The sequence below is a fragment of the Neltuma alba genome, unplaced genomic scaffold, assembly GCF_004799145.2.
Source record: "Neltuma alba isolate B1F8T4 unplaced genomic scaffold, ASM479914v2 tig00011591_pilon, whole genome shotgun sequence".
Taxonomy (NCBI): domain Eukaryota; kingdom Viridiplantae; phylum Streptophyta; class Magnoliopsida; order Fabales; family Fabaceae; genus Neltuma; species Neltuma alba.
In genome coordinates, this window is record NW_021636244.1 from 597,859 (window position 1) to 625,485 (window position 27,627).

The 27,627-nt window shown below is 36.3% G+C and overlaps 5 protein-coding genes, 1 non-coding gene and 1 pseudogene across 6 annotated transcripts; 5 read left to right on the forward strand and 2 right to left on the reverse strand.

The window, feature by feature from the left end:
- The first annotated feature begins 2,235 nt into the window (after positions 1-2,235).
- On the forward strand, positions 2,236-3,878 carry LOC114715409 (auxin-responsive protein IAA27-like). Its single transcript, XM_028900252.1, has 5 exons — positions 2,236-2,822; positions 2,939-3,174; positions 3,325-3,466; positions 3,637-3,698; positions 3,823-3,878. The coding sequence occupies exons 1-5, from the start codon at positions 2,401-2,403 to the stop codon at positions 3,876-3,878; spliced, it is 918 nt and encodes a 305-aa protein (XP_028756085.1). The 5' UTR covers positions 2,236-2,400.
- A 3,378-nt stretch (positions 3,879-7,256) lies between these two features.
- On the forward strand, positions 7,257-9,879 carry LOC114715434 (uncharacterized; annotated as a pseudogene).
- Positions 9,880-11,657: 1,778 nt separating this feature from the next.
- On the forward strand, positions 11,658-14,283 carry LOC114715410 (protein JINGUBANG-like). The gene is made up of 2 exons (XM_028900253.1): positions 11,658-12,227; positions 13,541-14,283. The coding sequence occupies exons 1-2, from the start codon at positions 11,658-11,660 to the stop codon at positions 14,270-14,272; spliced, it is 1,302 nt and encodes a 433-aa protein (XP_028756086.1). The 3' UTR covers positions 14,273-14,283.
- A 938-nt stretch (positions 14,284-15,221) lies between these two features.
- LOC114715483 (tRNase Z TRZ3, mitochondrial) lies at positions 15,222-21,783 on the reverse strand. Its single transcript, XM_028900358.1, has 12 exons — positions 21,392-21,783; positions 20,534-20,623; positions 20,115-20,159; positions 19,936-19,990; positions 19,730-19,773; positions 19,149-19,625; positions 18,733-18,983; positions 18,500-18,647; positions 18,356-18,406; positions 16,959-17,359; positions 16,222-16,849; positions 15,222-15,573 (listed from the first exon to the last, which is right to left on the reverse strand). Exons 1-12 carry the CDS (start codon positions 21,749-21,751, stop codon positions 15,256-15,258), a joined length of 2,868 nt encoding a protein of 955 aa, XP_028756191.1. The 5' UTR covers positions 21,752-21,783; the 3' UTR covers positions 15,222-15,255.
- Positions 21,784-22,326: 543 nt separating this feature from the next.
- Positions 22,327-22,400, forward strand: TRNAN-GUU (transfer RNA asparagine (anticodon GUU)). Its single transcript has one exon. It is a non-coding gene; the product is annotated as a tRNA-Asn (tRNA).
- Positions 22,401-22,512: 112 nt separating this feature from the next.
- LOC114715480 (photosynthetic NDH subunit of subcomplex B 3, chloroplastic-like) lies at positions 22,513-24,193 on the forward strand. Its single transcript, XM_028900355.1, has 6 exons — positions 22,513-22,811; positions 23,012-23,122; positions 23,325-23,381; positions 23,487-23,549; positions 23,667-23,729; positions 23,911-24,193. Exons 1-6 carry the CDS (start codon positions 22,587-22,589, stop codon positions 24,013-24,015), a joined length of 624 nt encoding a protein of 207 aa, XP_028756188.1. The 5' UTR covers positions 22,513-22,586; the 3' UTR covers positions 24,016-24,193.
- Positions 24,194-24,777: 584 nt separating this feature from the next.
- LOC114715472 (aquaporin TIP2-1) lies at positions 24,778-26,180 on the reverse strand. The gene is made up of 3 exons (XM_028900346.1): positions 25,996-26,180; positions 25,586-25,836; positions 24,778-25,328 (listed from the first exon to the last, which is right to left on the reverse strand). Exons 1-3 carry the CDS (start codon positions 26,120-26,122, stop codon positions 24,960-24,962), a joined length of 747 nt encoding a protein of 248 aa, XP_028756179.1. The 5' UTR covers positions 26,123-26,180; the 3' UTR covers positions 24,778-24,959.
- Between the last annotated feature and the right edge of the window lie 1,447 nt (positions 26,181-27,627).

Genomic DNA, 27,627 nt, shown 5'->3' on the forward strand with positions numbered 1-27,627 from the left:
ATTTTGGAAGTGGAAGACGGAACGCCGTACAGGTCGCAGCCTCCCTCCCTCTCACGCCTCCCAACTTTTGTAGATCTTCCCAATTATTACCCTTTGATCTTCGCGTGTCCTTCTAAACTCTTTTTCTCTCTCCTAAATATAAAAATTCACACACGAGTTTCATTTAATTTTGAACGAGATATTAGTTTTTTTTTTTGCCAACAAAGTTTATTTTTATATTTTAAAATTATATTTATCTGTTCACAAATATATACAAGTTAGATCAGGGATTACTGCAGTTTTTAATATAAGCCTTCAATTTAATACATCTTTTGTTGTTCTATTCGTCGCATAAAATGATGTATTTTAAAGAAACTAACACAAATTTTTTTATAAATGATTAATTTAATTAATTTGTTTAATATTCATAAATTTATTTAGGTAGATGAGAAAGCGCGAAGTAACTTGGATTAGAAAATCCTGTGCCAGATAAATTCTTGCAGTGAAGATCCAAACAAACAGTTAATAACTTAACAAGAAGTCAATTCTCCTTTTTGTGCTTAACTAATATCATGCTCCATCTTTTTAGGGATGCATATTCTTAGTTATGGGAAGACTCATAAGTATGAATGTTAACTGTTAAGCCAGGAGGGATCTTTTAGGTAAAACTGTAAAATGTTGTTTGTGTGAGGCCAAGAACCTTCATTAGGTCAAAAAAAAAAAAAAAAGCCAAGAACCTTCTGCTTTACTTACTGAGATGGCCAAACCTTTCCTTATGGGGTGTTTGATAATGCTCAAAAATGCTTCTAAGAAATGTTTTTCTGTAAAATGAGATAAACTTCTCCACATATTTACTTCGTAAACTGTAAAAATATTTTTAAAACCATGGTTTGGTTTATTTCTTAATGCATTGAAATGTTTCTTTTGTGCTACATGGTATTTGTGAGGGCCATAATGTCACTTGTCCTTGTGTACGTGCCATTTGATTTGGTTGTTTCTCTATCAAATTCTCATAGTGTTGAAGGGAAATAGACTATTATAATTTTTAAAAAGGGTTTGGATACCTGAGTCTAATTGATAATTTTTTCATGCAAATGTTCAATCTTTCTTAACAAAGTTGATCACTTATTCCCAAGATTGAGATAGGAGTTCTTGATATTAAGTTGGTAACATTAGAAGAGTATAAGCTACTGAAGGAAGATAAATTTCATCTGGACCGTTTGAAATATGTTTAAAATCATTTAAGTGCATTTTATGTAAGTCAATTAAAAACTTATTTATAAATCATGATTAAAAACCTACTTATAAACTATTACAATCGAGTCCTATAACTAAATAATGTTTGCATTATTAGATTTGAGATGTGTTAAGCTCATGGAGTTTTCAAAGACCTAACCTGTATTTGCCGCCAAAAAAGATGGTTAATCAGAATTATCTTGCCAATGCCAACTCTTCATTTAATATGCTCCCGCTAATTAAGGAGCTCAATGCTAACTTAGCCCTGGGAGCCCACTGTGCTTTGCTTGATTGATGATTCCACTTGAATGAAAAAATATGAAAAGGCCAAAAAAAAAAAAAAACAACTCCCAGACAAAATATGCTCGGATCTGAAATATTGTCCCCTGCTTTCTGGCTCATCCCAAGAATGTTACCTTTTTGTCCATAAACCTCTCTCCTCCTCAGTGGTGGATGCGTGTGCGTGCGTTTTTTCTTTCCCCCCTCATCATTATTTATTATTTTAAGGGATTTTTAAGCACAGGACAAGAAACAAGAAAACCTGAGTTGTATTTGTTTCTTAACCAAGGTTCTCAATTTTTTTGTGTTTTCTTAACCAGAGTCCTATAATCCAATCCGCTGTACTATATCTGCCGTGTCATGAACTGGCAAGGGTATGGTCTGTGTCTAACTTGGGGTTTCCTGAGCTGGTTCACTTTATTCGGTCTGTACCAAAGTATGTGTTGCTCAACTGGCAACTTGGAACACTGTGTAAAAGGTTGCCGGGGGTTGCTTGGCCACTTGTCGGTGAAAATGCTCATTGTTATATCAAATATTCACTTTTTATAATTTATTTCTTTTATAAAAAGGACCTTCTCCTTGCAGACACCTTCGCTCATATTATGATCATTGTCTCAAATTATGCTACCTACAGCAAAAAGGATGGCTTCCCCATTTCCCTTGCACTGAAAAAAAAAAACTGTTTTTTGTTTTTTAATTCCTTTGTTTGGTCTCTCAGAGAGAGAGAGAGATGGCTATAGAAAGGTCCAAGAAGGTTCTTTTCTCCGTCACCTGAAGTCCCAAACCATTTTCTTTAGTACAGGTCCTCAGGACCATTTCCATAACATAGTATTGCATTATTCTGCTCTTAGCTTCGTCTTCTTTTTTTGGAAGTCTTGTTTGAGATCTTTTGATTGTGCCATTTTCATGTTTAGACTACTGGAACATGATTACATAGGCTTATCAGAGAACCGTTCCATGGACATCTCTGAAAAGAGCTCGCGTCTCAACTTGAAGGAGACAGAGCTCAGGCTTGGGCTTCCTGGTTGTGAGTCTCCAGAGAGAAAGTCAACAAATGTAATATCTCTGTTTGGGAAGGATTTGCAGAACACAACCGCTTCGAAGAACATTGTTGCTGGCTCTAAGAGAGGCTTCTGTGATGCCATTAAGGAAGGGTCCTCCAGGAAATGGGTTTTTCAAGAGAGTGATAATGAATCTGATGATGCCATTGTCGGCCTTGAGGGTAAAAGAAATAATACCCACAAGGCTCCTCAATCTGCCAAACTAAGCCATGATAAGAAGCATGAGGTTTCTGCAACACACGAGCATGCCAGTCCTCCTTCTGCAAAGTAAGCATCTTTATTCTCCTGCAAATGAGGCATGATTTATCTGGTTTTTTGAGATTCTTGAACTCTTGAGCATCAATGCAAAGATTAATGAAACATGATCTATTTGATTGCTACAGGGCCCAGGTTGTGGGGTGGCCTCCGATTCGATCCTATCGGAGAAACACGATGGCCTGTAGCTTGACAAAGAACAACGACGATGAAGAAGAGGGAAAACCAGAAGCATGTGGTTGTCTCTATGTAAAAGTTAGTATGGATGGTGCTCCATATCTCAGAAAGGTTGATCTAAGCATGTACACAGACTATATGCAACTTTCTTCAGCCCTTGAGCAAATGTTCACCTGCTTCACTGTTGGTATACTCTGTTTTTTTCCCCCCACTAGTTGCTTTATGCCCACTTGTCAGATATAAGCTTTTGGGTGTTCATATTTAGTTTTCCCAATAAAGAAACATAGCAAGGTTCCATCTTGATGTTTTTCTGTTTTGGGGTTTTTGGTCAAACTAGGTGAATGCGCTTCTGGTGGGTTTCCTGGGAAAGATGGTCTGAGTGAGAGCTCTTTGAGGGATCTTCTTCATGTGTCTGAATATGTTGTTACATATGAAGACAAGGATGGAGATTGGATGCTTGTTGGTGATGTCCCATGGGAGTAAGTTCTTTCTGATTCATTCATTCTGAATCCTCTAACGTTATAATTCATTTGATTCTGATCTGATTCTTTCTGATGCATTAACAACCCAAATTTCCAAGTTTCCTCCTCTGATTCTCATGCTGTGACCCAAAATTTTCTTGGCTGATTCTGCCATTATGTTACCGCAGGATGTTCACTGAATCATGTAGGAGACTGAGGATCATGAAAGGTTCTGAAGCAATTGGGCTAGGTATTGATTTTAAAATTATTCTGTGAGTTTCAAGCTAAGGAATGCACGCATTTTCTCAAATTGTTTCAATTTTTTGAAATCCCGAGTTGACTTTTGCCATTAATTTAACTTGTGTTAATTGCAGCTCCCAGGGCCGTGGAAAAATGCAGGAGCCAGAACAACTGGAGAAGAATCAGATAGGCCAAAGTGGAGCATTTTGAGTTTTAGGGTTCTTGTTGATCCAAATCATATGATATAAAATTTCATTGGTTTTTTGAATTTTGGGATGCATCTATAGATTACACTGCAATGCAAAGTTCTTCCATAGAAACATCCTAATATATATACGCAATGTTTGTTTATGTATTTTATTTTATGTTGGTTGGATTACATGTTACTGTTATAAAACAGTTACTTTTTGTGTCTTCCTGGTCACTGATATTCTTTGCAAATTTTCTCTGCTTGTTAGATCTAAACACTCATCATCTGTTGAGTTATAGATGGGATTTTATTATTTTCATCATCTTTGGTTTTTTAAATAACTAAAGAACTCATGATTCCACATAATATGGTTAGTCGAAAGACTTAAAAGAATCGAAAGATGAGTATGAATTACCATTCAAAGAATTATATAGAGAATGAGGAATGATTATATGTACACACTTACACAACTAATTTCTAAAATTTTTTTTTTTCAATTCTTAATATAAAAATTAATTGAGAATTAGATTTGATTATAAATATAATATTTTATTAAGAAGATTGCCGCTAAGAAATCATTTCAATACACAATATTAAAAAAAATATAGTACTTTTAAAGTAATTAACATATGTTTATTACAAATAACTAATTTAACTATTTTTTTAATATCCATAAATTAAATTAATTATCTATCTTTTCTATTAGCAACATGAAGTGGTATGTATTTTTATTATTATAGTTTTTTTATACTTTATTATGTTTGGGCGATGGTTTTATTTTGCTACTTACATGTTTACCTCGCAAATGAGTGTGATGTTTTTCACGGAATAAAATATCTAATTGTTTGTATCAATATAATTTAATATATTAACATAATTATTGATAGTAAACATTAAATTCGAAATTAAATTATAAAATAAAATTGTACTTTTACATAGTAATAGTAGGAGGAGACATTCCAATTTAGTGAATTCATTCATTCATGTATGCTAAAAGTCCCTGATTACTCTCTCCTGTAATCTTTCGTTATTATGTTCTACTTTTATCGGAAACAAAGTTCAACCAGACATCCAATTAAACCCAAAATAAAGGCCACTTGCAAATTCAATTGCCAAATAAAAAAACAGAGGGAGAATTTTCACAATTTTTAGTTTGACCCCTTTTAGTTTCAGGCCTGAAAATAATGACTTGTTCCCTTGTCTTCATGAAACAGTGGAGAATCGAAAACCAAAATGATTTCTGATGCAGTGGCATGCCATGATTTTTGTGGATACAATTATTGCAAGGCCTGGCTTGGAGCTGCAGAGGCAGAGGCAGAGGCAGAGGCAGAAGCATGGCGACGGGAATCTCTTATTCTCTTAACCAAACGGCCAATGAAGAAACAGAGCAATCGAACGCAACAAAGTATTACTGTGACGATCAAAGTCGAGATAAGATATCCCTGTACGGAATTAGAACGCCTGCATCCAAACACGGCTCCCAAACACACCATGGCCAATGAACCAGTTGGGCGCAGCTAATGATGTCTGTCTGGGTTTCTTGTTCGTTCTTGAGATTTATATATTTGAATTGGATTTGGATGTTATGGATGGGAGAAAGGTTTTCTGAAATTCTTGTCTTTCCATTTGAACTGTTTGGGTCCCTTCTTTGTCAAATAAGGAATAAATGAATTTGTGCATCATCACATCACCCTTCCTTCTCAAGCTATTCCTTATATTCTTTGTAGCATTTTGCAATTAGCGGTGTTGGTATATATACTTTCTAACTTTAGGTATGTAGAAATTCCTATACGCATTACGCATTCTCTCTGTTTCAGTAAATAAAATAGTTGTATCAACAAGTTCTTAATATTTATGCCAATTACTTTATAACACTTGATATGGATAGTAACTTGGTTCAAGAGGATTATGTGAAGGTAGGTTGTTTATGTAATTATGTTACCAACTATTCAAAGTGTGCTCAAATAAGCATGGTGAGGGCATTTTGGACATTTGATGTGGAAACTTAAAAGTAGGACTGACATGAGCAAAGTTGGACAGGACGGCTTCTCCAAAATGGTGACACTTTATTCATATTTTGCAAAAATCCCTACCAAACTTAATAAATAATATTTTGAATTTTAAAATATTTTATAATTCCATGGCTTAAAATATTTTAAGATTAATATAATTTTTAGTCTTTTAAGTTTATTTTCATTTTAGTTTTAGTTCATTAAGTTTTAAACTATAAATTTTGGTCTTTTAAAAAGTAAAATGATCTAATTTTTATTAAATTATAGAGATTAATGTTTAAATAAAAAGAACTTGAGAGATCAAAACCTATTGTTTGAAACATGAGGAACCAAAATCCAAACAAGAAAAACTTTAAAGGACTAAAAATTATATTAACCCAATATTTTGAGAAAATAAATATAAACACAAACACTATACTACAAATCTATATATTCATCTATTATTCCGTATCTCCTTATAATTACATAGTCAAATATAACATGACAGGTCTTCACACAACATCTATGATCAAATATGTCAATAACTTAAGTCTTGAAATATTTATTTCTATCATCTACGAATATTTTATATACATTAAATACAATTTTATATAATAAATATATGTGTATAGTATATATTAAATAGAATTATATGTATAAACTCTGGGTAGGGTTAGGGACATTTGACCCAGCCTAAAAATTACCTAATTATTTTTCTAGTTACTTTTTAAGAATTGGGATGGCATAATTTTAGCGGATTCGGGTGGGTATTGCTAGATTTTGAGTCTTGCGAACACCCAAACTTAAAAAGTTTGTGTCAAACAAATCATAGGACTTATAAATAAAGAAAAAATTGATCAAAACTTCTAAACTAGAAAGGTAAATTATGCAAACATAAATGGAATTTGTTTACGAATTCAAGTGTAATTTATTTTTAGTGGGTATAATTTTTTTTAATTGTGCGTAGGTAATCTTAATCTTTATGTAAAATGGAAGACATTTACCTATCTTTCACCACACATTGTAAAGAATCTATCTTCACTTATATGTGAAATAAAAATATTTACATAAATCTAAAAATATATTGCATATGATCGAAAAAAAGTTACACTCGCATACTTTTTCACAACTAATTTTCTAATAAGAAAATTTTTAACCAATTTTGTCATTAATAATTTCATTTCCTGAACTTCCTTTTTTTTTTTTTTTAAATCCTTGAACCTCTTTATAATGTTTTCTTATTATTTATATTCCATCAAACATCTAAGCGAAGAAATTTACTTTCCTTAATGGAATTTTTATATCACTCAAAATCCTTCCCTTGCCATCTGCCAAGTGTAAGCGGATTAACAGACCCTAATTTTCACAACGGAAAGAGGAAGTTCGATGAGACTGTGTTCTCCGGCTTTCACTTTTTGTCGCACAGATCACTTAGATCAGATGAAGCTGTGTTGAGGGAAAAAAAATCAGTAAGTTAATAGCGTAATTCAAGGATTATGTCATCGTCACCGAGCACAACCCCTACTCACCGGCATCCTCATCTCTCTACAGCCATGTTGTTGGACAGGGCCTTGTCTGCCCGGCGTGGCTCCACGTTCAGCGACGACGAAGACGATGGGGTCACTGCTTCCCCCGGCGACGAATCCAAGACCAAGAAACATCAGCATTTCTTTTTCCACGCCACCAATAGGGCTTCCAATTACCTCTCACGAACCGGCTCTGGTGCCTACTGTGTCTTTGCCCTTGCGTTTCTTCTCATCCTCTTCTTGTTCTCCTCTTTCCTCTTTAGTTCTCGAGGCTTCGTCTGCATCTCATCCTCCTATAGCCCTGTGTCTCGTGCTGGCTTCTTCGGGTTCGACGGTCTTGAATCGGATTTTGGAGCCCTTGGTGTGCCCTGGTGTGAGTGTCACTATGCATCTGATTTGATCTGTTTAATTTAGCAGTGCTGAATGTTATTTTGGGATTCAAGTGTTTGTGTTATTCGATTTTTTTGGTTTTTCATTTGGATCGGGGAAGACCGCTAGCTTGCAAATTTGCTGTGAATCGGCCTTTAGTACTTTTGGATTATGAGTTATTGAAGTTGCATTTGTGCCGTCTGAATTAGCTGTGATTGGCTCTTTGGGGTTTACAATTTTGGTTTGGCTTTAGTTGAAGGAGCATTGGACTTCCAAGAAAAGCTTGAGGAAAGTAAAATGAGTCCAACATTTAAATGATAATCACTTGAGTGTGTGAGCATGTATTTTGAGAAGAGACTTAGGTGTAATTGTAAATTAGTAGATGTATGAATTATTTTTGTTCTGTTCTGCATTTTCCACAAGAAGATTGTATGGAAACTGTGGTTTCAACATTCATGGCTAATCAGTTAAACATTTGAAGTTAGGAGTAGAACGTTGATTCATAATTTTTTGGGTATATTTCTTATTAATCGCATAGCTTTACTGAAGGTTGAACTTGCACTTAGTTATGGATAAATGGAGAGCAAATTCAATTATATTTTGAACATAAAATGCCAGTCATGAAATGATAATTTGATTTCCTTCTGTTTTGATATGATTAAGTACATGCGGTTTGATCTTTTTGGACACTTATACTCTTATTCTTGGTAAAGGCAGAACGAAACATGGTAAAAAGGTTGAGTGGACGTCAAAGGATCTGCTTAAGGGACTGGAAGAATTTGTTCCCATATATGAAACCCGACCAATAAAGAACAACATGTATGGGATGGGTTTTGATCATAGTTTTGGGCTTTGGTTTATAGCTCAGTGGCTGAAGCCAGATCTGATGATTGAGAGTGGTGCTTTTAAGGGACATTCAACTTGGGTTTTGCGACAGGCTATGCCTGACACACCAATTATCTCTATAACACCAAGGCATCCAGAAAAGTATCTCAAAAAGGGGCCTGCTTATGTTGATGGAAACTGCACATATTATGCTGGCAAGGACTTCGTAGATTTTGGAAATGTTGACTGGTCAAAGTAATGAAGAAACATGGAATTAGTGACCTTAGTCAAGTTCTTATATTTTTTGATGATCATCAGAATGAATTGAAAAGGTAATTTCTGGATCCTTGAGGAAGCTTGTTTGCATTGATCACTACTTCTGCTAAACTTGCCATAGCTTAATATTTTTTTCTTTTTTCCCCTTAAATTTTATGTTGGGCAGAATTAAGCAAGCTTTAAAAGCTGGGTTTCGGCATCTTGTTTTTGAGGATAACTATGACACTGGAACTGGAGACCATTATTCATTGAGGCAGATATGTGATCAATCCTATATAAGCGGTTTGTATTCACTCATTGTATTGTACTCCATGTTCTTTCTGTCAGAGTGAGAAACTCATGTAATCTTCAGTCCCCAGCGGAAGAGTTTCAATGATGTTCCATTTCCTATTGAGATTGATTTATCTCAATGATTTATGCTGGATGAGCTTTGCTGAGAGGAACAGAATCTTAACAAATTTTATCTATTCATTTGTTGATCTAGGAGGGGGCCACAGCTGCTTTAGAGATAGTGATGAAGCTAGGATCAGGTCAAGAAGGAAGAAATTCTGGGAGAAAGCTGTTGATATCGAAGAACTTTGCGGACCAGGAGATCAGTGGTGGGGAGTTAGAGGCTACATGCGTGATAACTTCAATCATAGTAATAAGCCAATTTCATATGCAGAACATTTTGAGAACAGCAGGTTTGTGGAATCAATCCTTGATGTTTACTGGGAACTCCCTCCAGTTGCTGGCCCTTCCCTCACCCATCAAACCAGATATGATCCTGCCCGTGCAACCAGTCCTATAGTTGAAGATGGCCGCTATGGTCTGTTCCAAAGGCTTGGTTTGGCCAGACTCGACAATAGTGTATTTAATGGGTATACTCAGATAGTTTATTTACAGATATCTGAAGAATCTAGATGAGTTTACGAGGAATTTTTATAGTGTATTTTGTATGAATTGTTGCTTCAGTTGATTAAGGCTTGATATGTAGTGGTTTCCCCACTTTAAATTCTTCGTTGACTGACCTTATCTTCTTTGTCTGGTTTAGTAACTCACTAACTTCTTTTTTCCGGCCCAAGGGGAAAAAAAAAAAAAACTTGTGCATGACTTAGTTGCCAATGGATGGATGTTTAACTAATATTACTTTCTTTTGTAATTCCTATGAGGTTTTGTCAACAAAACAAAGCCTATGGTCGCTTGCATCATCTTGGAAATTTAACTATTTCGAGCATGCCACAGGGCATGAGAACGGGTTGATCCAAGGAATGGAAAATTTTAGTCCAACGAAGCCCTACGATCCAAGGGAATGAAAATGTTGATCGATAAGTTAAATGGCACTCGAAAAGATAATTTTATAAGCAGATCTTGCGTCGAAGCTCGAAGGTGAGATAGCGACCGCATGTTCAGCCGTTTTAAGAATGAAACTTGACTCACTATAATAAATGTGAAGCTTAAGTTATCATGTCATGAGGTAATTCAGAATAGAGTAGGGTCTACTATTCACATCTCTTTGAATAGGGTGCTTTCATCATCTTCCCCTTTGATATGAGGGGAAATGATGGGGAGAAAAAGAGAAAATTTTAATGAGTTCTATTTAAAAAAAAAAAGTGGGTTTAAAAACTTCCAATTAATTTTGTTTATTTTTTTTTTATCTTACCTCTTCTCTTTATCAAAATTTTATAATTATATTTTTTTTATTTTTCAAATCAAGTTTATTAAAATTTTTCTCCGTCTTCCTTCCCCTCTAGCGTACCAAACATGGGGTTAAGATGGGCTTATTAGCTGATCAATTCTCATTCCGCAGGTCAAGTGCATTTCCTCTTCAAATGAACCCCCTTTCAGTTTCACGGTCACCTACTTTACATTCTACACCCTTTCATTTTTTGAAATTTAAATGATGGGCTCAATGTATCTAAAAGAGTGTTCCCATCAACAGAGGAATTAACATTGCTCTTTTGTATTGATGTATTACTCCCTCCGTTCCTTATTATAAGAGACATTTGGTGCTTATGGTATGTTCCTATATATAAAAGACACTTAAAAGTTGTCTCTACTTTTTTGTGTTGATTTTCTATTTTACCCATATTTATTGTCTCCAACTCACACTCTCTCTCCTTCCCACTTTTCTTTCTTTTAATAAACTACCATTGTTCTCTCTCATGTTCTCTCTCCTTATTAATGAGGGCATTTTTGAAAAAAAAATTATACTTTTTACATATTAATTGTTTTTAACTAATTTTAACTGTTTTTTTGATCAACGTAATTCGGTTATTCGTCTCTTATAATAAGGAATGGAGGGAGTATTGTTTACCACTTACTTATTTGTTTAAGGAATTCTCATTTTTAAGATAATCCCAGCAGGTTAGATATGTGTTTTTTCACATCTCCTGATCTCGGAAAAAGTTCCATTTTGTCCTATACCAATGCTGCATCTGGTACAATAACAATAACTCACTCTTGCAGTATCAGTAACGATGTGATCATGCGTGAATCTACTTAATTTAAGTAGCCGTATCTGTCAAACTTGTCACCGTAAGGATGTTTAACATTCTTTTGCATGGAAATCAGTGCAAAATTTTAGATTTAAAAAAAGGAAAGCAATGGCCCACATGGAAGCCATTGGACGTAGCTGTAATCTTCATTGCTTATTAAACCATCCACAACGTATAGCTTCTGCCATAATACCACACGCCATTCACAAACCCCACTCCTAGCACCACTTTTAATTCATAACCATCACCACCACTTTTGAAGAATCTTTTGGTATTGAAAGAAAGAAGAAGAAGACGACAAGATCAACGGCCTCAATGGACTCTTCCAACTCAACTGATGATACCCCATCTTTTTCTTTTAGAAGCTCAACTCAAACGGCTTTCTTGAGAAGCCATTCCACGAAAGAGCTTCCTTTCTCAGATTTCCCTCACTCGCCGCCTCGCCTTTCGTGTCCTACGCTTTCCCGGAGCCTCCAGGCGTCTCCTCTTTCCTCTCCTCTCCATCCTCGCACCACAAACACAAAGCTTTCTGATTCTGAAGAACCACAAACCACTTACCACTGTGCTTCCTCTGTTCTCAGAAAAGATGGTCAGATCCTGTCCATTTCACTGTCAAATAATGGATTGGTCTACACTGGTTCAGATTCAAATGTTATAAGGGTCTGGAAGCTTCCAGAATTCACAGAGTGTGGTCAGCTCAGAACCAAGGCTTGCAGAGTGGTGGCAATAGAGGTGTCAAATGATACAGTATTTGCAGCCTATGGAGATGGAAAGATTAGGCTTTGGAGAAGAACATGGGATAGGGTTTTGAAGCATGTTCGTTTGGGAACAATCCCGAAGAAAGTTGGATCCGTTCGGAGTTACATCCTGGGCAGAGACAAGACAGTAAGTGTAACGACGCCCTTGATTTCTGGTTTAGGTTAGCTTTTGCATTTATGGTTTTGTTGACAATGTTATTGTTGGGTGTTGGAACCCTTCATGTGCTTCATTATGATAGTAGATATAAGAGGGCATGCATGCAGGCTCAAGAGTAAAGAGGGATACGGTTTTTACTTTCTTAGCACGGAATTGATTTAACTCATGTCATGTTATTAAATTTAAACCATCATTTTCGTCCCCTATGTATCACAAAAATATGCAAAATACTCCAATTATTAATAACATTTTAGATAATCTATATTTTTTTTGTTATACATTAAAACATCTACGAATAGATATATCTTAGAGTGTACTTGATTTCACGTTGAAAACTATCAATCCTAATAATTTTTAGCGTAAAACCAAACACGATGTCAGAATAGTTTTCAACATGAAATCAATCACACTCAAATGCATTTATTTACTTAATTATAGACAAATCCTACATACTAATATATGTGAGGATATTGCTTTGAGTTAGTTGCTTCTTTTGTATAGTCTTTGCACCATAGCCTTGGTTTTTTTTTTTTTTTGACAAAGAAAATTGAAATACCCTTAACCAATCTTCCCATTGTATAGAACTTTGATAGTAATAGTTCCTTTGCAAACCAAATGTTGATTTCCATCCAGTTTAAAAGATCAAACAATCCTTAAGAAAAACTAGCCTTCACTTTTCACAAGTACAGAGGCACTCTGTTGTAACACTCATTCAATAGGTTGGATGGGTATTAATTAAAGGGGCGACAGAGTTTTTCTGAAATTGTCACAAGCATTACACAATGTTTTTATAAATGGTGGGAAGAGGTAGGGTCAATGCCATAGATTTCTGCATTTATTTATTCACTCTATTTATTACTATATATATATATATAGATCATTAATTCTAATTTTCCGCTGTGAATATACAATGAAGGCTCATCCAATCATCTTAGAATATTTTCATTGATGCCAAATTCATAGCCAACATGGCAATGTAATGAGGTATGATACACATCCATATACCAGGAGCTAAGACAGCGCTGTTCATAATTTGTGAGAATAAAGAGTGTTTCACAACAAAAGAAAAGGATAAAAATACACACATAAATATGTTGATGTAATTTTCACATTGCTTTTAATTTCTTCGATATTAACTTCATATTTTTTTTATTACTGAGTTCATATTTTTATCATAATTTCCTTCTGATAACTAATTTCTATCTCTGGTTACCTAAAAGTTAAGATTTCTCTGCAATGAGAGCCTTCTTCTTCGTGATAAGTTCATTTTCGCCTTTTGACAGATGAAGCATAAGGGGCAAATCACGTCAATGGCGGTCAACACAGCGGAGGACATTATATACACAGCTTCCATTGATAAAACAGTAAAAGTATGGCGAATCTCAGACTTGAAATGCATAGAGACCATAAAAGCACACGTTGAGCCCATCAACGCCGTCATCGTAGGAGACGATGGGGTTCTCTACACCGGCTCTGATGACGCAACTGTCAGAGTTTGGCGTCGGAATTTTTGCAGCCATGACACGCCTCATTCCCTCACAGTAACACTACATGCAAAGTGCTCACCGGTAAAAGCCTTGGCTCTAACCTCCGACGGAGGTGTGCTGTATGGTGGCTGCTCCGACGGCTACATCCATTTCTGGTTAAAGGGTTGGTTCGCTGGGCAACTCCAATACGGCGGCTCAATCCAAGGCCATACACACGCAGTGCTGTGCTTAGCCTGTGTGGCGAACTATGTAGTGAGCGGTTCAGCAGATTCCACGAGCAGGATATGGGAAAGAGAACAAGATGGTCAACACACGTGTTTAGCAGTCCTGGCTGGTCATAGAGGACCAATTAGGTGTATAGCAGCTTTTGTAGGAGGAAGATTTGGCGAAGATAGTGAGGATACTTGTAGTGTTTGTACTGGAAGCCTTGATGGAGTGTTGAAGCAATGGCGTGTGGCAAAAACCAACAAGTGGGATAGCAATCAATGTTCACCACAAAATGAGGGCGGCAAGTACTTTGAACTTTGAAAGAAGTTCAAAAAGTTCCACGAGCCAATTATCGTATAGCCTAATGGTATGAAAACTCTCATATAAGTGAAAGTTTATGAGTTTAATACCTCCTAAAAACGAAAACAATTGAGTTAGTAATTGCCAAACTTAATGTAATTTGAGCTACTAATTTTGCCATGGACAGAGATACATGATGAAATTTTACCTTTCAAAATATACCTTAAGCTTTAGCTCATTCTTCCAGCAGAGTCAACCTCACACCTTGTTTTTCTTTTCTGTTCCGGTTCCCCCCCCCCCCGGGGCACAGGGTGAAGCATCTGACATGTTCAATACCCAATTATGGTTGATTTTGGTATGTTTTGGGCGAACCAAGCACGACAGCTGCTCCGATTACCAAAGGAATTTCTTATAAAAAGAATCTGTATTCATGCCGCTTTTGTAAATAGTAAAAATTTTACTATCAATCATCATATCATAAACATGAATGTTTGAAAAGGACAATTAACCAATAGTCACACCCCCTCCTGGTCAATACAAAATTTTGCACTAATTGAGAAATTCTCTATTGACATGAGAAACCTTGCCATGACAGTTACCTTACACTCTCTATCTAGCTTCCGTTTGAATATGTTGAAAAATGCAGTCGGTGATCTTTTTACATCTCTAAACACCTGAGCATTCCTCTCTACCCACAAATGGTAAATGAGAGCAAAAATTGCAGCAAAAATCATCAATCTTCTAACTCTACTATACTTCCAAATGGATAAAATCTTAGCAGTCCACCTGTTAAATTTTTAAGGAAACTTCCTCGCTTGCAGCCAAAACCTTCTCTGAAACGGCATACTCTATATAAATGTTGAGTAGATTCAGCACATTAAGATTACCAAGTCTCATGATCAATCTTTTCAGCAGTTGGGCTAACCATAAATGATCCAATGTCATAACATAGTGGTCTCCTCAGTGAGTATAACCAACGCCAATAACTTCAAAGAATGCATTCATTAAGAAGCTGTACTTACAACATCTACAACATCATCAGACTCATCAACAATCATTTCGTCTCTGAAAAGCAATTTCAAATACGGAAGAACCCTAGGAAGCACAGGCAAATCTGCTATATTGATGCTCATCATGTCAAATGCAACACAAGTTTTGTGCATGTGTGTTTCATCAAATACAGGAATTTTGGGGTATCTTTGGCTGAAGTGAGTAAGCACGATTCGGTATGCATTAGCTGAGTCTCCCACTTCCACAGCTTCTTTTGTGGTGCTGTGGTTCCTTGATATGGCCTCCTCCAACAAAGCATCCTCAAAAGTTGCCTGCATATCAAAAGCAAAAAATTAACATGAAATTGATGGGCACGATCAATAAAAGATAGGTAACTTAATCACAAAAAATATGCACGAAGGAATCAAAGGTGGACCCCATTAAAAATATCGAAGATGAAGTTGTTGTGAGATAATAACCATATTCTTAGACTCAATTCACTACAGTAGAAATGGCTTGAATGGTGCTGAACAGGCCTGTTCCCGTCATATAAATATATATATTTTTTACATCAAAATAATAGCTGAACTACAAATTAAAGCAAGAAAAAAATGAGCCCCGAGTCTGAAAATTGTAGTTAGGCGATGTAAAACTATAGTTTTACAACTAGAGACTAAAAGCTAAATCACATGGATGCCCCCTGGTAGTTTTGTTAATAATTCGCCGACCTGAAATAAAAACTGCAAGATTTTAAGCTTATGTGTTGCCACTGGACCTGCAATGCATAACATAGTTATGATTCAGAAACAAACTCTTGCTCTTGCCAGCAAATCACTTTCTTTGCGATTCCCACTTGGAGAAGATGGGCAAGAGCATATTTGAATCTAATGTGACTTGCCCCAACGGACCTTGTTTTCTCAATAAAAAGCACTCACTTAACACTTCCCGTCATTTCACAGTCAGTAAGGTAAAAGACATACCTCATGTATAAGAACCGTAGCACCTCGAGATGCTTCTACTAACTCCGGGCAGGGTCTAGTGTCCCCAGAATACACAATCTTCCAACCAGGTATTACTTTCCCAACACTATTAACCCTCTCTGCAGCTTTCAGAACAACACCAAATGCCTGAGGACAATGTACAACAGGGAAACTAGTCAAGGATTCCAGACCAGCTTCCTGCATAACCCTCTTCAACTCCTTTATGATAGGATAAATCACATTCTTGTCAACTGGACTACCCGGTCTTTTAAAATAGCTCTGCATACGAGATCCTTTAGCAAACAAAGTTGAATCAACTTCTGGTGCAGTCATTTCATTATCATTTTTATCTGGTCCACCATCTTCATAAGCTCCCAACGAAGCTATTGTGGTGTGCCTGCAGTCGAGAAACTGCATATCTAAATCTTCAAGTCTTTGATATGCGTCCAAATATCTCTTGAGCTGCCTTGGTCCTACAACAAGCACTGGTTCATGAGGAACCCCCTTCAACAAATCACGCCGCAAAGCCAGTATTCTGGCCAGGCCAGTATGGTGATCAGCATGTATATGAGAAATCCAAATACACCTCAAAGATTTTACAGCATCATCAGCGCCATCTACACCATACCTGTTTTCAAGGATATAAACCGACATATGTTAGATAATTAGATTAAATCTTCAAACAAGTACAGTGTTATAAAGGAATATTAAAAAAAAAAAAAAACGTTCAGACTTGCCTTCTTTTAAGTTGACCCAATGTTCCTTCTCCACAATCCAAGAGTAAGCCCCCTTTTGAAAAAAGATTTATATATATTGCGCTCACATTTCGATATTTAGATGGTTGGGATGAACCGGTTCCAAGAAGAACTATCTCCAAGTCATCTCTTCTTATATCTTCCAAACAACTAGGAACACCATCTGCACACAGCCATGGCTCTTCAACCAGTATCTTACGATCTGCTATAGGAGTATCATCCTTTGTTTGACTGGACTTCAAACAGAGCTGGTTTACATGTTGGGCTGCCTCAACAACCTCAGGAATTTGTGAGAGTAACTCTTCAATGATTTCTGAGGTACCCATAGTAGTTGGAACAAGAGATCTATCGAACCCAAGATGAGCATAAGGACGCAAAATGAACTGTAAAACATAGAGTGACATTTATAAAACGTGTTGGCAGAAACCTCCTATTTGTTCATAAAGGCATCAAATGTGGCACGGCCTTAGAGATATGGCAAGAAGAAAAGGCAAACCAGAAGATTACGATCAGATAACAAATTATTATCAAAAGGACATTGAATCACCATGTCTTGAGAATGGAAGGGTCTTGAACCTTAATAATTTGTTTGGGCCATGAGAAAACTTGATGAAGAAAAGAGATTTTTTTAGAGTCAAATGGTCAGTCATATGGGTTATTTTTCTAAGGCATCAATTAAGGCACATATAAAGAATAATCTTAATTACTATTTATTTTATTGGCTTGAGCATGTAATTTTAATTTCCATCTAAAAACCTCTAATTATAGAGGCCATTGAACAATAGAATAAAGTATGTTCATGTTGTTTCTCTTTCCCTTTCTTAGTTTTCCACTTGTTTCCTCTCGCCCCTTATCTCTATCTATTTCTCCACATTTTCTTTCCCTTCTATTTCTTTTTATTAACCCCTTTCCCCAGCAAGTCCAACATCAAAACCACCCTCCCAAGGTTTTCATGAAGAATAGTTTTCTTATATTCTTTCTTGGAATATTCTTCCAAGAAAAAAACAGAAGAAAATTGCTTAAATTTTCTATTTTATAAATTTAATGATATTATTAAGACTCGGTTTGCAGCAATAGTGATAATCATTATTCATTTCAGAGGTGATATGTTTTTATTTCATGAAAGTTATCAACAAAATCTATTCATTAGCCACTTGTACTTTAAAAGACATGGATTAATTCGTGCTTCTCAGACTCCAATTCAGAAGAATGATCAATTACAATCTTGTCATTAGCCATTGGAAGATTGAAAGACATGGTTTCATTCAAATAATGCTTTAGACACCAGGATTTTTTTCCCTATGCAACAACTCCAGGAATTTTATGATGCGAGACTTCAGCAAATTAGTTTATCGGAGAGTCAAGTAAATGTTTCATACCTTAAGAAGATTTTCAGCAGAAATGGTTTCGCAAAGTTCCAAAATAGAATCCTACAAGAGAACCAAATTAAACAATATTGTAGTTCATTTACGTCCTAAATACCATTCTCTAGAAAAACACAGAGCAAGTACATTGTAACGAACCTCCCTTGAGGCAGAAGAATCTGATATTGAGGAATTATGACTTGAAAGGGACCAAAATCCTGGTGCAGGAAAGAACTGAGGACACAAGTAATTGAGTCGTGCAGCAATTCTTGCACTAGATTTCAAAATTGGAATCTCTACATTTTTCCTGAAAACAGTTTCATAATCAAGGAGTAATAACTCAAAGCGAGTGAACAAAAAGAAAGCATTTTTAAAGATGACTAACAGCTAACCTTTCATGCCCAGCTATGATATGTTGTGTAGAACCAAACTTCTTCATCCATTTTTGGTAATTTGCACAACTAATCATCGATGCAGGACTTAAATGAATTATACACGTGACACTCTTGCCCATGGAATCAGCATAATAACTAGAGAGTGATTGAACGGACAGTAATGCTTCCAAATGTGATTCAGTTGGGCAATCAACGAGAAGGACTGTGGGACCAGGAACTGAGGGACCCATGACATCACTTGGGTGAACCTGTTATGGAAGATAAAATTACACATTAAAGTGGGCCTAACATCAAAATAAATAAATTAAATCATATTTGAGCCATTGAAATATTTCCCAAGTTCTCATTTTCTTTGTTCTCCAATACTTCCACCTAGCTTCTGGTAAATGAACTGCTTCAACTTTGGGACTTACCATAATATTTTGCCTATCTGATTTCACTGAATTCCCAAGTTGCAGTTCACGATATTTTGGCCCAGGTTTAAGACCAAAGGCCTTGGCTTTCTCTGGATCAAACTTTCCTTTGATCTCAGGCAATTCACAAATATATAGTACAGACATATCACCAGGCTTTCCAGTAGGCTGTTTTAAGGTGTTGGATGAACCAAGATGCTCTGGGCTATGACTCATCCTCTCTTGTGATTGATTCGCTGAAGCTACCAAGGGTGAACTTTCAGAGTGGTTTGGTTGTAAAATAATGGCTGATATTTTGACCACCTCATTATCAACAAGAACAATAGGATCTGAAAACTTATTTTGACCTAGAATAGTGGACTCATCAGTGTTGGAGATGGGACCAAAACTCCTTGTGTGAACCATGGCAGCATTGGGAATAAAAGATCCCATAGCATCTATCAAATATTTAAGATCTGAGGGCCCCCATATGTTGACCTGCAGAATAGCAGTGACTATGAACCACCAAAAAATGAAAATACAATGCAACATTCCATATGAAAATAAGATATGGATGGTAATGAAGTTCATTGGTTACTTACAGTCATCCCCTCTTCTCCCATGCCAGCCAAAGTAAGTAGTAAGCCTGTGCATTGAAGACTATAATAAGTACTTTAAGACTCAACAAAAAGTTATTTGGATCACCAATCAAAATATTATCGAAGATGCTAATCTAGAACAGGTAACAAGTGATAAGAATAACGACTAAAGCTACTACATTGTCAAATGTCAAATGTCAAAGACAGACCTGGAAGCCCACCCGCAGTCTCTGAAGAGACACGAGAAAGAAAAATGTGATCTATCTGAGGGAATATAAAAGATTGAAAGAAACTTATTGTGAGTAACTATGTTAGCATACTGATAATTAACAATTGTAAAATAACAATTCTGAGAAGGAAAAACGTCAAGTTCCCGTATTTATCAAACCTTGGATAACTTGATCTTGTGTTCTGTGCAAAACCGTTGCAGTCCCTTAAATGCATAAAATACAATTAGTTTATCGAATGCTTGTAGGTGGTCATCAAGTTTCCAAAGACAAATATAAAATAGAAAAATAACTTGTTACATTATATTATCCAAAACATTCGCAAATATCACCTCCTCAGATTAAAGTGATACATTAAACTTTCACCCTCTAATTTTAAGCCCTAAGGCCAAAGAAAGGCATTTTCTCTAAATGTCCAAAAATATATTTATACTTTCTAAGATCTTGGACACAAGCCCCCCAACAGGAAAAAGAGACAGAAAAATTGCCCCTCAGAAATAATAGGCAAAATGTGAGCAATTCAGATTTTATATTGAAAAAGAAAAAAAGTATCATAGAATTTCATGCATATACTACTTACTTCTCCAGCATTAAATATAAACCTTTGATTGTCAAAGAAAAGTAGGACTGAAGGCGATGTATCTTGAGTATCCATTCCCGTACCTAATATCTGTGGTCGGCACAAAATACAAAAAGAATATATGAGAACAGGGGGAAAACTTGCAAGTGAAAAATGAAAATAACACGGAACCAGCAAAACCACACCCTCTTTTACAATGAAAATTAGCAACTTGCTTTGTTAGAGAAGAAAAAGAGCAAATTTCTGTTGCAAAATCAAAATGGGGATGCATTGACCATGTTGAACAATTCAGTTTCTTGTCATTCGATCAATCCTAATTAATGCCTCCAGAAAATTAGGATTGCTGCTAGATTATTGAAGGGAAGGAGCTTTTTAGTTCCTTTCCGGAGGCAGAAATGCCAGGCCCAAATGTATCCTTATATATTATATATGTATTCTATGAGAGTGAGAGAATCATCATAATTAAAACAGCAAGAACTTTGCTGCCACTAACAATCTTAAGTAGCATTACAAAATCCGAAACAGAATATGCAAGACCAGGGGGGAAATTGCAAGCGAAAAGAACTGCTTTCTTCATTATGGAAGACAAAGGAGTAAATTTCTGACAGAGACATCCCAAGTAAGAAGTGTGAACATTAAAATCAAGCATTCTCAATTTGCATAGAGTACCCAAATCAAATTTAAGACTAATGAACGAACTTCAGACTTTGTCATATGACAAAATGTAGAACCCTAAAAACAAATGCTCAAATTTTTGCCCCGCCAATCCAATACTAACAGAAAAGATTTTGGATAACCTATCAATGGAGTATCCTTTCAGGCAATATGAAAGTAACCAATTTCTACAAAAAGAAATACCTGTACATAAGATATGGTATTGACAGGATTTAGCTTGCGAACTTTCAACTGTAGGTTCTTCTTAGGCAAACCACTTGAATCTCTACCCTCAGCTCTTCTCTTGTTGAAGCCAACAGAGTCAACGTTCTCCATTGCTGTGTCTTTTCCCCTGTCTTTGGTTTCTCTAGTACTACTACTGCTTCTGCGGCCAAGATGACGGAAAGGGGCGTTACGGCGTGGTCTGAAAGAGGAGGAGGAAGCAAGAACAGTGAAGAGAGATTGCGAGGTTCTAGGTTTGAAAAATAAGCGAGAAGAAAGAGAAGGAGTTATTAAGGGAGCTAGAGAGGGAAGAAGGAGGCGAAATGTTGAAGCTTGGGGCATTGTGGTTCATCGGACTCTTAAATCTGCCCGGAGGGTTTTAGACCTGCAACGATAACCTGTTAAGATCCCGCCAACACGTCTCCGGGTTCCTGCTAAACAATAAATCTCAGCCATACATCCAATCGAAGAGCTCACAACGGACCACGCCCCACGGCTTTAAAATTTCTTCTGGCCCGTCTGTTTTGAAACAATCCAACTGAGAATAGAGAAAATATTTTCTTAATGTTTATTAATAAATTTTAGCCATTCAATTTATATTATACCAATCTATGAGGTTCTGTTTATAAATTCAATAATTAATAAGATAAGATGGATTATATACTTCATTTTTTCAGTATAAGTAATAACATGTGTCAGTAAAAAAAAAAGTAATAACATGTGGGATTTTTTTTTTGGTCAAAGTAATAACATGTAGGATTGAATTCATGATTGTGCCAACAAAGATAAAGAGGGTGTCATTAGGCAACTAGGCTATTTTGCCATTGACTAATATCAGATAATAGTTTGTTAAATTTTCGCAGAGGGGTTCAGTTTTTTCTGTTTTAAAAATTTAGTTTAAAGCGCAATCAACGTAGGCTGGAGTAGCTCAGTTGGTTAGAGCGTGTGGCTGTTAACCACAAGGTCGAAGGTTCAAGCCCTTCCTCTAGCGTCTTCTAATGTTTTTGGTTTTTTCGCTTCCAATCCACATTCCCCAGCCCATCTCTTCAGGCATATCCGATAAGGTACTGAAAGGCTAAAAGCAACCACATGGCATCTCTCCTGCAAACCGAAGCCAAATATCCTTTCTTTGGCAAATTTGAAAAGCCAACCTTTTCCTGTCCTCAAAATATCAAAAATGGGACTTCTCAATCTCCAACTCAGCTCTCACTCTTCATGCGCTTTATCACTATCCCAAAACTTGAAAAACACCACAAAAGCTAACAAATCTCTAAATGCTTTCAACTCTAAGCGTCCGAGCTCTGCCAGAGCCACAATTAGAGCTGTCGGCACTGTCCCAGAGAAGGAATCTCAGAACACTGAACCAGCAGAACCACCCTCTATTGGATTTGCATTTGTCAGTGTAAGTCTGAGAGAGTATATGTGAATTTTACATTGAAAGTTAGCAACTCACTTTATTACAGAAGAAAGAGCAAATTTCTATTACAGAACTTGATGGTAAAAGAAAATTCTGTTACAGAAGAAAAGGGGAGGTAATGATCATGTTGGAGTTTTCAGTTTCTTCTCATTGGGTCAATCCTCATTTTCTGGGTTTGTTTTTAGTCTGTTTTGCTCCCAGATGGAACCCCAGATGTGCAATATCGAACGGCTTGTGGAGGCCAGAAGCTCAGGAACATAATGCTGGATGCCAATATTGATCTGTACGGACCATATGTAAGCCTTGAAATATCTCTCACTTTATATAAATCAATCAGCAATCAATGTATGCATCTATTTTAGTTTGCTAAATTACAAGTATATGACGTTATTAAACTTGTGTGCTTAAATGATAAATGGCATAACAAGAGTAAATTGAATTCGAGAGAAATCACAAGGATAAACTATAATTTAGTTGTAATCATATGTTTTCTTTCAGGCAAGACCTCTCTTAAATTGTTCAGGAGGTGGAACGTGTGCAACATGTATGGTAGAGGTAGGTAAATAACTCGTATTGAACTTCGAAGAAGAAAAACTTCCATTAGTAACATTGGCTGCGATCATACTACCCACTAGTGATTAACTTGCTGATTGCTGCTAGATTATTGAAGGGAAGGAGCTTCTAAGCCCTCGCACTGATAAAGAGAATGAAAAACTTAAGAGGGTAAATGTTTTGCTGCTCATGTTGATTTTGTCTCTAGCTTAATTTTCCCTTTAGTTCTATTTGTTGAGCCCATCATTGTGTTGGGAAGATAATAATTCTGTTCAATGGGTGTTTCAGAAACCAAAGAATTGGAGATTAGCATGTCAAACAACAGTTGGTCAAGCAGACTCTACAGGGATGGTTTGTGATTTTTGACTCTCATACTATTTAATATTCCTAAGCATTTGTAGATTGGACTTTTCATCTTAAGGTTCATCTTATCACACAAGAATAGCTCTAATAGATGAGAGCAAATAAACGCTTTGATTGTTTTGGCTCTCATGCTATGTATTTAATACTTTCTTGTATGTGTTGGATGCAGCTTGTGGTTCAACAACTACCGGAATGGAAAGGGCACGAGTGGAAATATGATAAGCTATCTCCTGAAGAGGCTGAAAAGTTATTGTCTTCACCTGAGACTCAGTAGCATAAAACAATTAAGGATAGGGCTTTTTCTTGTAGTAATTGGTGCTTATGAAGAAAATCCTGGAAACGTGTTATAAAGAGTAGTATTCTTCTGTTTTAAGGCTCTTCAATCAAGAAATATGATGAAATAAAACAGAAGAATCTGAGGCTTGGCACAATCTTAAGTAGCGTCTCATCCATTTGAACTTTGGTTCGGTTAGGCCGTTAAGGGGAGTAATTGGCAACTCATCTGCACTTTACACGAATATTTCTATATAGGATTTTGGGGGTATAATAATTGACAGCTTCACCTGTAATTTGTACCAATATCTCAATATCCCCATGCATAATGATCCATCTCGAGCAGTTGTGAAGTTATTTACTACCTCCGGTGTAAACGAGATCTTAACCGGAAGAATTATTAACTGATCACGACAGCTCTTTGCCCTGAAGAACGTACCAACCCACCAGTTGCAATAATTCATAAAGAATTAATAAGCCTGTTTATTAATTTAAGAGTTGGTTTGGCATCTAATTCGGTTCTAAATGAGATTTCAATTTACTTTATCTCTTATATTTATCTATTTTTTTCTAAAATAGTCATTATGATAGTTGTACATTTTAAATGTTTCATCAAATAGTAGTTCTAACTAAATAGTTCCATATGTTGATATTTTATGATTTCTTTAATTATATATTTATTGTTAAAAGAAAAGAGAACCATAAACTGATCATTACCCACAATGAGTATGGAACTGGGACAGGAAAAAGGAAAGGAAAAAGGAAAGGAAAAAGAAGAATGCAGCTCAACCATCTTTACAAGTTCGAATCAAAACAGAACAGAAAGACCCAGTACAAAAGAAAAGGAAAAGAAAAGGAAGGAAAATCAAAAGAAAGATGGCTTTCCTCCTTTTCTTTATTTCAGAAAAGCACGAATTTTTTCAAGCCCCACTGGTTCAAAACAAATCAGTATTCACTAGCCAGAGGAACGTGCTCACTGGTCATGAACACATTGCCGTAGATGAGACCGGCGAGGCCACCGCCGACCAGGGGTCCAACCCAGTAGATCCAGTTGTCGTGGAAGTCGCCGCTGACCACGGCGGGGCCAAATGAGCGAGCTGGGTTCATTGAACCACCGGAGAATGGTCCAGCGGCCAAGATGTTAGCTCCGACGATGAATCCAATGGCTATGGGTGCGATTGTGCCCAATGAGCCCTTCTTGGGGTCGGCTGCTGTGGCGTACACTGTGTAGACCAATGCGAATGTGATGATGATCTCCATCACTACTCCTTCACCAGCTCCAACTCCTGCAGCTACGCTGTGGATGGGGATCGCCTGACAAGAAAGAAATCACAATTTTTGTTCATACTTGAGCCAAAAACGAAGTAGATTAAGACTATTTTCTTGCTTCATATTCAGATTTCTATGATATGCGACTATCCTCTTGTTTTCTGCATGAAGCTTGTGGTTCAAGTTAGGGGATTTACAAGAAAATTCTTCATTACTAGATCAAGCTTTTGGCATAGTTAAGTTAGCTATTTTATTGAGAAAAAAGAGTGACTGAAAAGGGATGGTTTGAGGTTAAGACTTACCAAGCCTCCAGTGACGAACTTGAGGAGTAAGCATGCCACAATGGAGCCAACAAGTTGAGCAATCCAGTAGAAGATACCAGTGAGGATGGTGATCTGGCCACCAAGAGCCAATCCGAAGGTGACAGCTGGGTTAACATGGCCACCTGAGATGTTGGCACCAACAGCGACGGCCACAAAGAGAGCAAAACCATGGCATACTGCAATTGCTACCAAACCAGCAGGGTCAAGAGCTGCATCTGATGTCAACTTCCCTGCATGACACAAAACAACACAAACAAAATTGTCAGAATTTCGAGGGATTTAAGGAAGAAGAACAAGCTGAGGTGTTTATTTTCAAGACATCTCTCTCAAAGTCAAAGTGCCTGTCAGAGGATTCATAATTGATATATGCGAGTGTTAGCAGTTAGTACCATAGGCTATGGCTGAACCAACACCAGCAAAAACAAAGAGCAAGGTGGATATGAACTCAGCGACATAGGCCTTAATGGAGGCCGAGTTGAAAGAATCATCAAAGCGTCCGAAAGATATGCCTGCCATCTTTCAGAAGTTTCTAGGGGAACCCTTAAAAGACAGGAAAGTGAAATATTCAGAATAAGGAATGCTGCTCAAAAGGTCTCTCTGGTACGACATATATATATGGTAGAAATTACCAAGAAGAGTATTAAGGACTTACCATAGCTTCATTAATATTACTGCACTGTAGTGTATGTTTGTTTGGAAGTTGAAAAGGAATATAGTTACATGGCCCAGGCAAAAAATAAAGGGAATATGGTTGGTTTACAACATATCCATGCACATCCAATCAGGATTTTCTGGCAACCTTAGCTGTCACTAACATGCTTCTATTAAAAAAAATGTCTGGAAGCTAATAAATTATTCCTCCATGTGCATACAAGATAGGGATAGAAGTGGTGTTCGATCAACTAATCATGAAAGAACATGAAAGTGGATGACATGAATAGCTTTGGGCCACATATAGCATAGACATGCCCTAAAAACATGGCAGAGGTAGTGGAAATTAAAAATGAGTGGATATAAATTGATGAGGTTTTTTTAAATAATGAATCATGTTACAGAAATGTTTGGCTTTGTTTGTGTAATGCAAAGCAGAACTTTACCACAAAAGAAGATCGGTTTTTTCCCATATGTGATTCACTGATTCTCTGGTGGTATAGACAAAGATTGAAGTTGAAATGTCTGCTATTGAATGTTCAGTTAGATCCATGCACCAACCATTTTGAGCTCAGTCTTTGAACAAATTTTTGAGCGAGGATCAACAGTAAGAAATATTAATTTTTATATAGTGGAATTTCTTGAATAATGTATGACAAATAGTAGTTGATGAAATTATTTAAGAATACTAAACTATAAAATGCAGCAGCACAAAAAACTCGACCCCGAAGTTTCATTTAGATTAAGCACACCAACTCATCAAAGAGTTATGTCTGATGCAGAGAAGGTGAGACTTTTCCATATAATGCCATTAAAGCAGCTCATGTTTGTCTCAATTGCTGTTTATGGGCCACAATTTAATTGGAATCTCTACCTGGCAACCATTGTTAGATAAGATAAACTAATCAAAAACTCATAAGCTAGGAACATCTAATTTATTTTTTTAAAACCAATAGCTGATTACTTGTCTGTTCATGCATCATAGATTAACTTCATCTAGTTTTGCCTCCCTTCCAAGTTTTTTCAGATCATAATAGTCAATTCGAATTTGAACTACACATGACAGCGAATTCAGATATAAATTTTTGGCTGATGATACTACCTCCCTCTTTAATATAAAAATTTGTTTGACTTTTAATTTAGTCATAAATATAAGATCCTAATCCACTTTGTCTTTCATATTTATCTTTTTTTTTTTTTAAAGATAGCCCTTGTAATAATAGTAGTTTTAACCAATACTCTTAATTAGCAAACATATTTTAAGAAAGACAATACCTATTTATTATAAATAACTAACTTAACTAATTTTTTTAATCTACTCAAATTAGTCAATTAGCTCTTATATTAAGGACCAGAAGTAGTATAATATA

Bases quoted from the DNA above. Each gene is read 5' to 3' on its own strand.
- LOC114715409 (XM_028900252.1), top strand. From the start codon at position 2,401: ATGTTTAGACTACTGGAACATGATTACATAGGCTTATCAGAGAACCGT. The intron at 2,823-2,938 runs GTAAGCATCTTT...TGATTGCTACAG, and splicing joins GCCAGTCCTCCTTCTGCAAA to GGCCCAGGTTGTGGGGTGGC. The intron at 3,699-3,822 runs GTATTGATTTTA...TGTTAATTGCAG, and splicing joins TTCTGAAGCAATTGGGCTAG to CTCCCAGGGCCGTGGAAAAA.
- LOC114715410 (XM_028900253.1), top strand. From the start codon at position 11,658: ATGGACTCTTCCAACTCAACTGATGATACCCCATCTTTTTCTTTTAGA. The intron at 12,228-13,540 runs GTAAGTGTAACG...GCCTTTTGACAG, and splicing joins TCCTGGGCAGAGACAAGACA to ATGAAGCATAAGGGGCAAAT.
- LOC114715483 (XM_028900358.1), bottom strand. From the start codon at position 21,751: ATGCCCCAAGCTTCAACATTTCGCCTCCTTCTTCCCTCTCTAGCTCCC. The intron at 18,984-19,148 runs GTAAGTCCCAAA...CTTCCATAACAG, and splicing joins CAGATAGGCAAAATATTATG to GTTCACCCAAGTGATGTCAT. The intron at 18,407-18,499 runs GTTCGTTACAAT...GTTCTCTTGTAG, and splicing joins ATTCTTCTGCCTCAAGGGAG to GATTCTATTTTGGAACTTTG.
- LOC114715480 (XM_028900355.1), top strand. From the start codon at position 22,587: ATGGGACTTCTCAATCTCCAACTCAGCTCTCACTCTTCATGCGCTTTA. The intron at 22,812-23,011 runs GTAAGTCTGAGA...GTTTGTTTTTAG, and splicing joins TTGGATTTGCATTTGTCAGT to TCTGTTTTGCTCCCAGATGG. The intron at 23,730-23,910 runs GTTTGTGATTTT...TGTTGGATGCAG, and splicing joins AAGCAGACTCTACAGGGATG to CTTGTGGTTCAACAACTACC.
- LOC114715472 (XM_028900346.1), bottom strand. From the start codon at position 26,122: ATGGCAGGCATATCTTTCGGACGCTTTGATGATTCTTTCAACTCGGCC. The intron at 25,837-25,995 runs GTACTAACTGCT...TGTGTCATGCAG, and splicing joins TGGTTCAGCCATAGCCTATG to GGAAGTTGACATCAGATGCA. The intron at 25,329-25,585 runs GTAAGTCTTAAC...CTTTCTTGTCAG, and splicing joins AGTTCGTCACTGGAGGCTTG to GCGATCCCCATCCACAGCGT.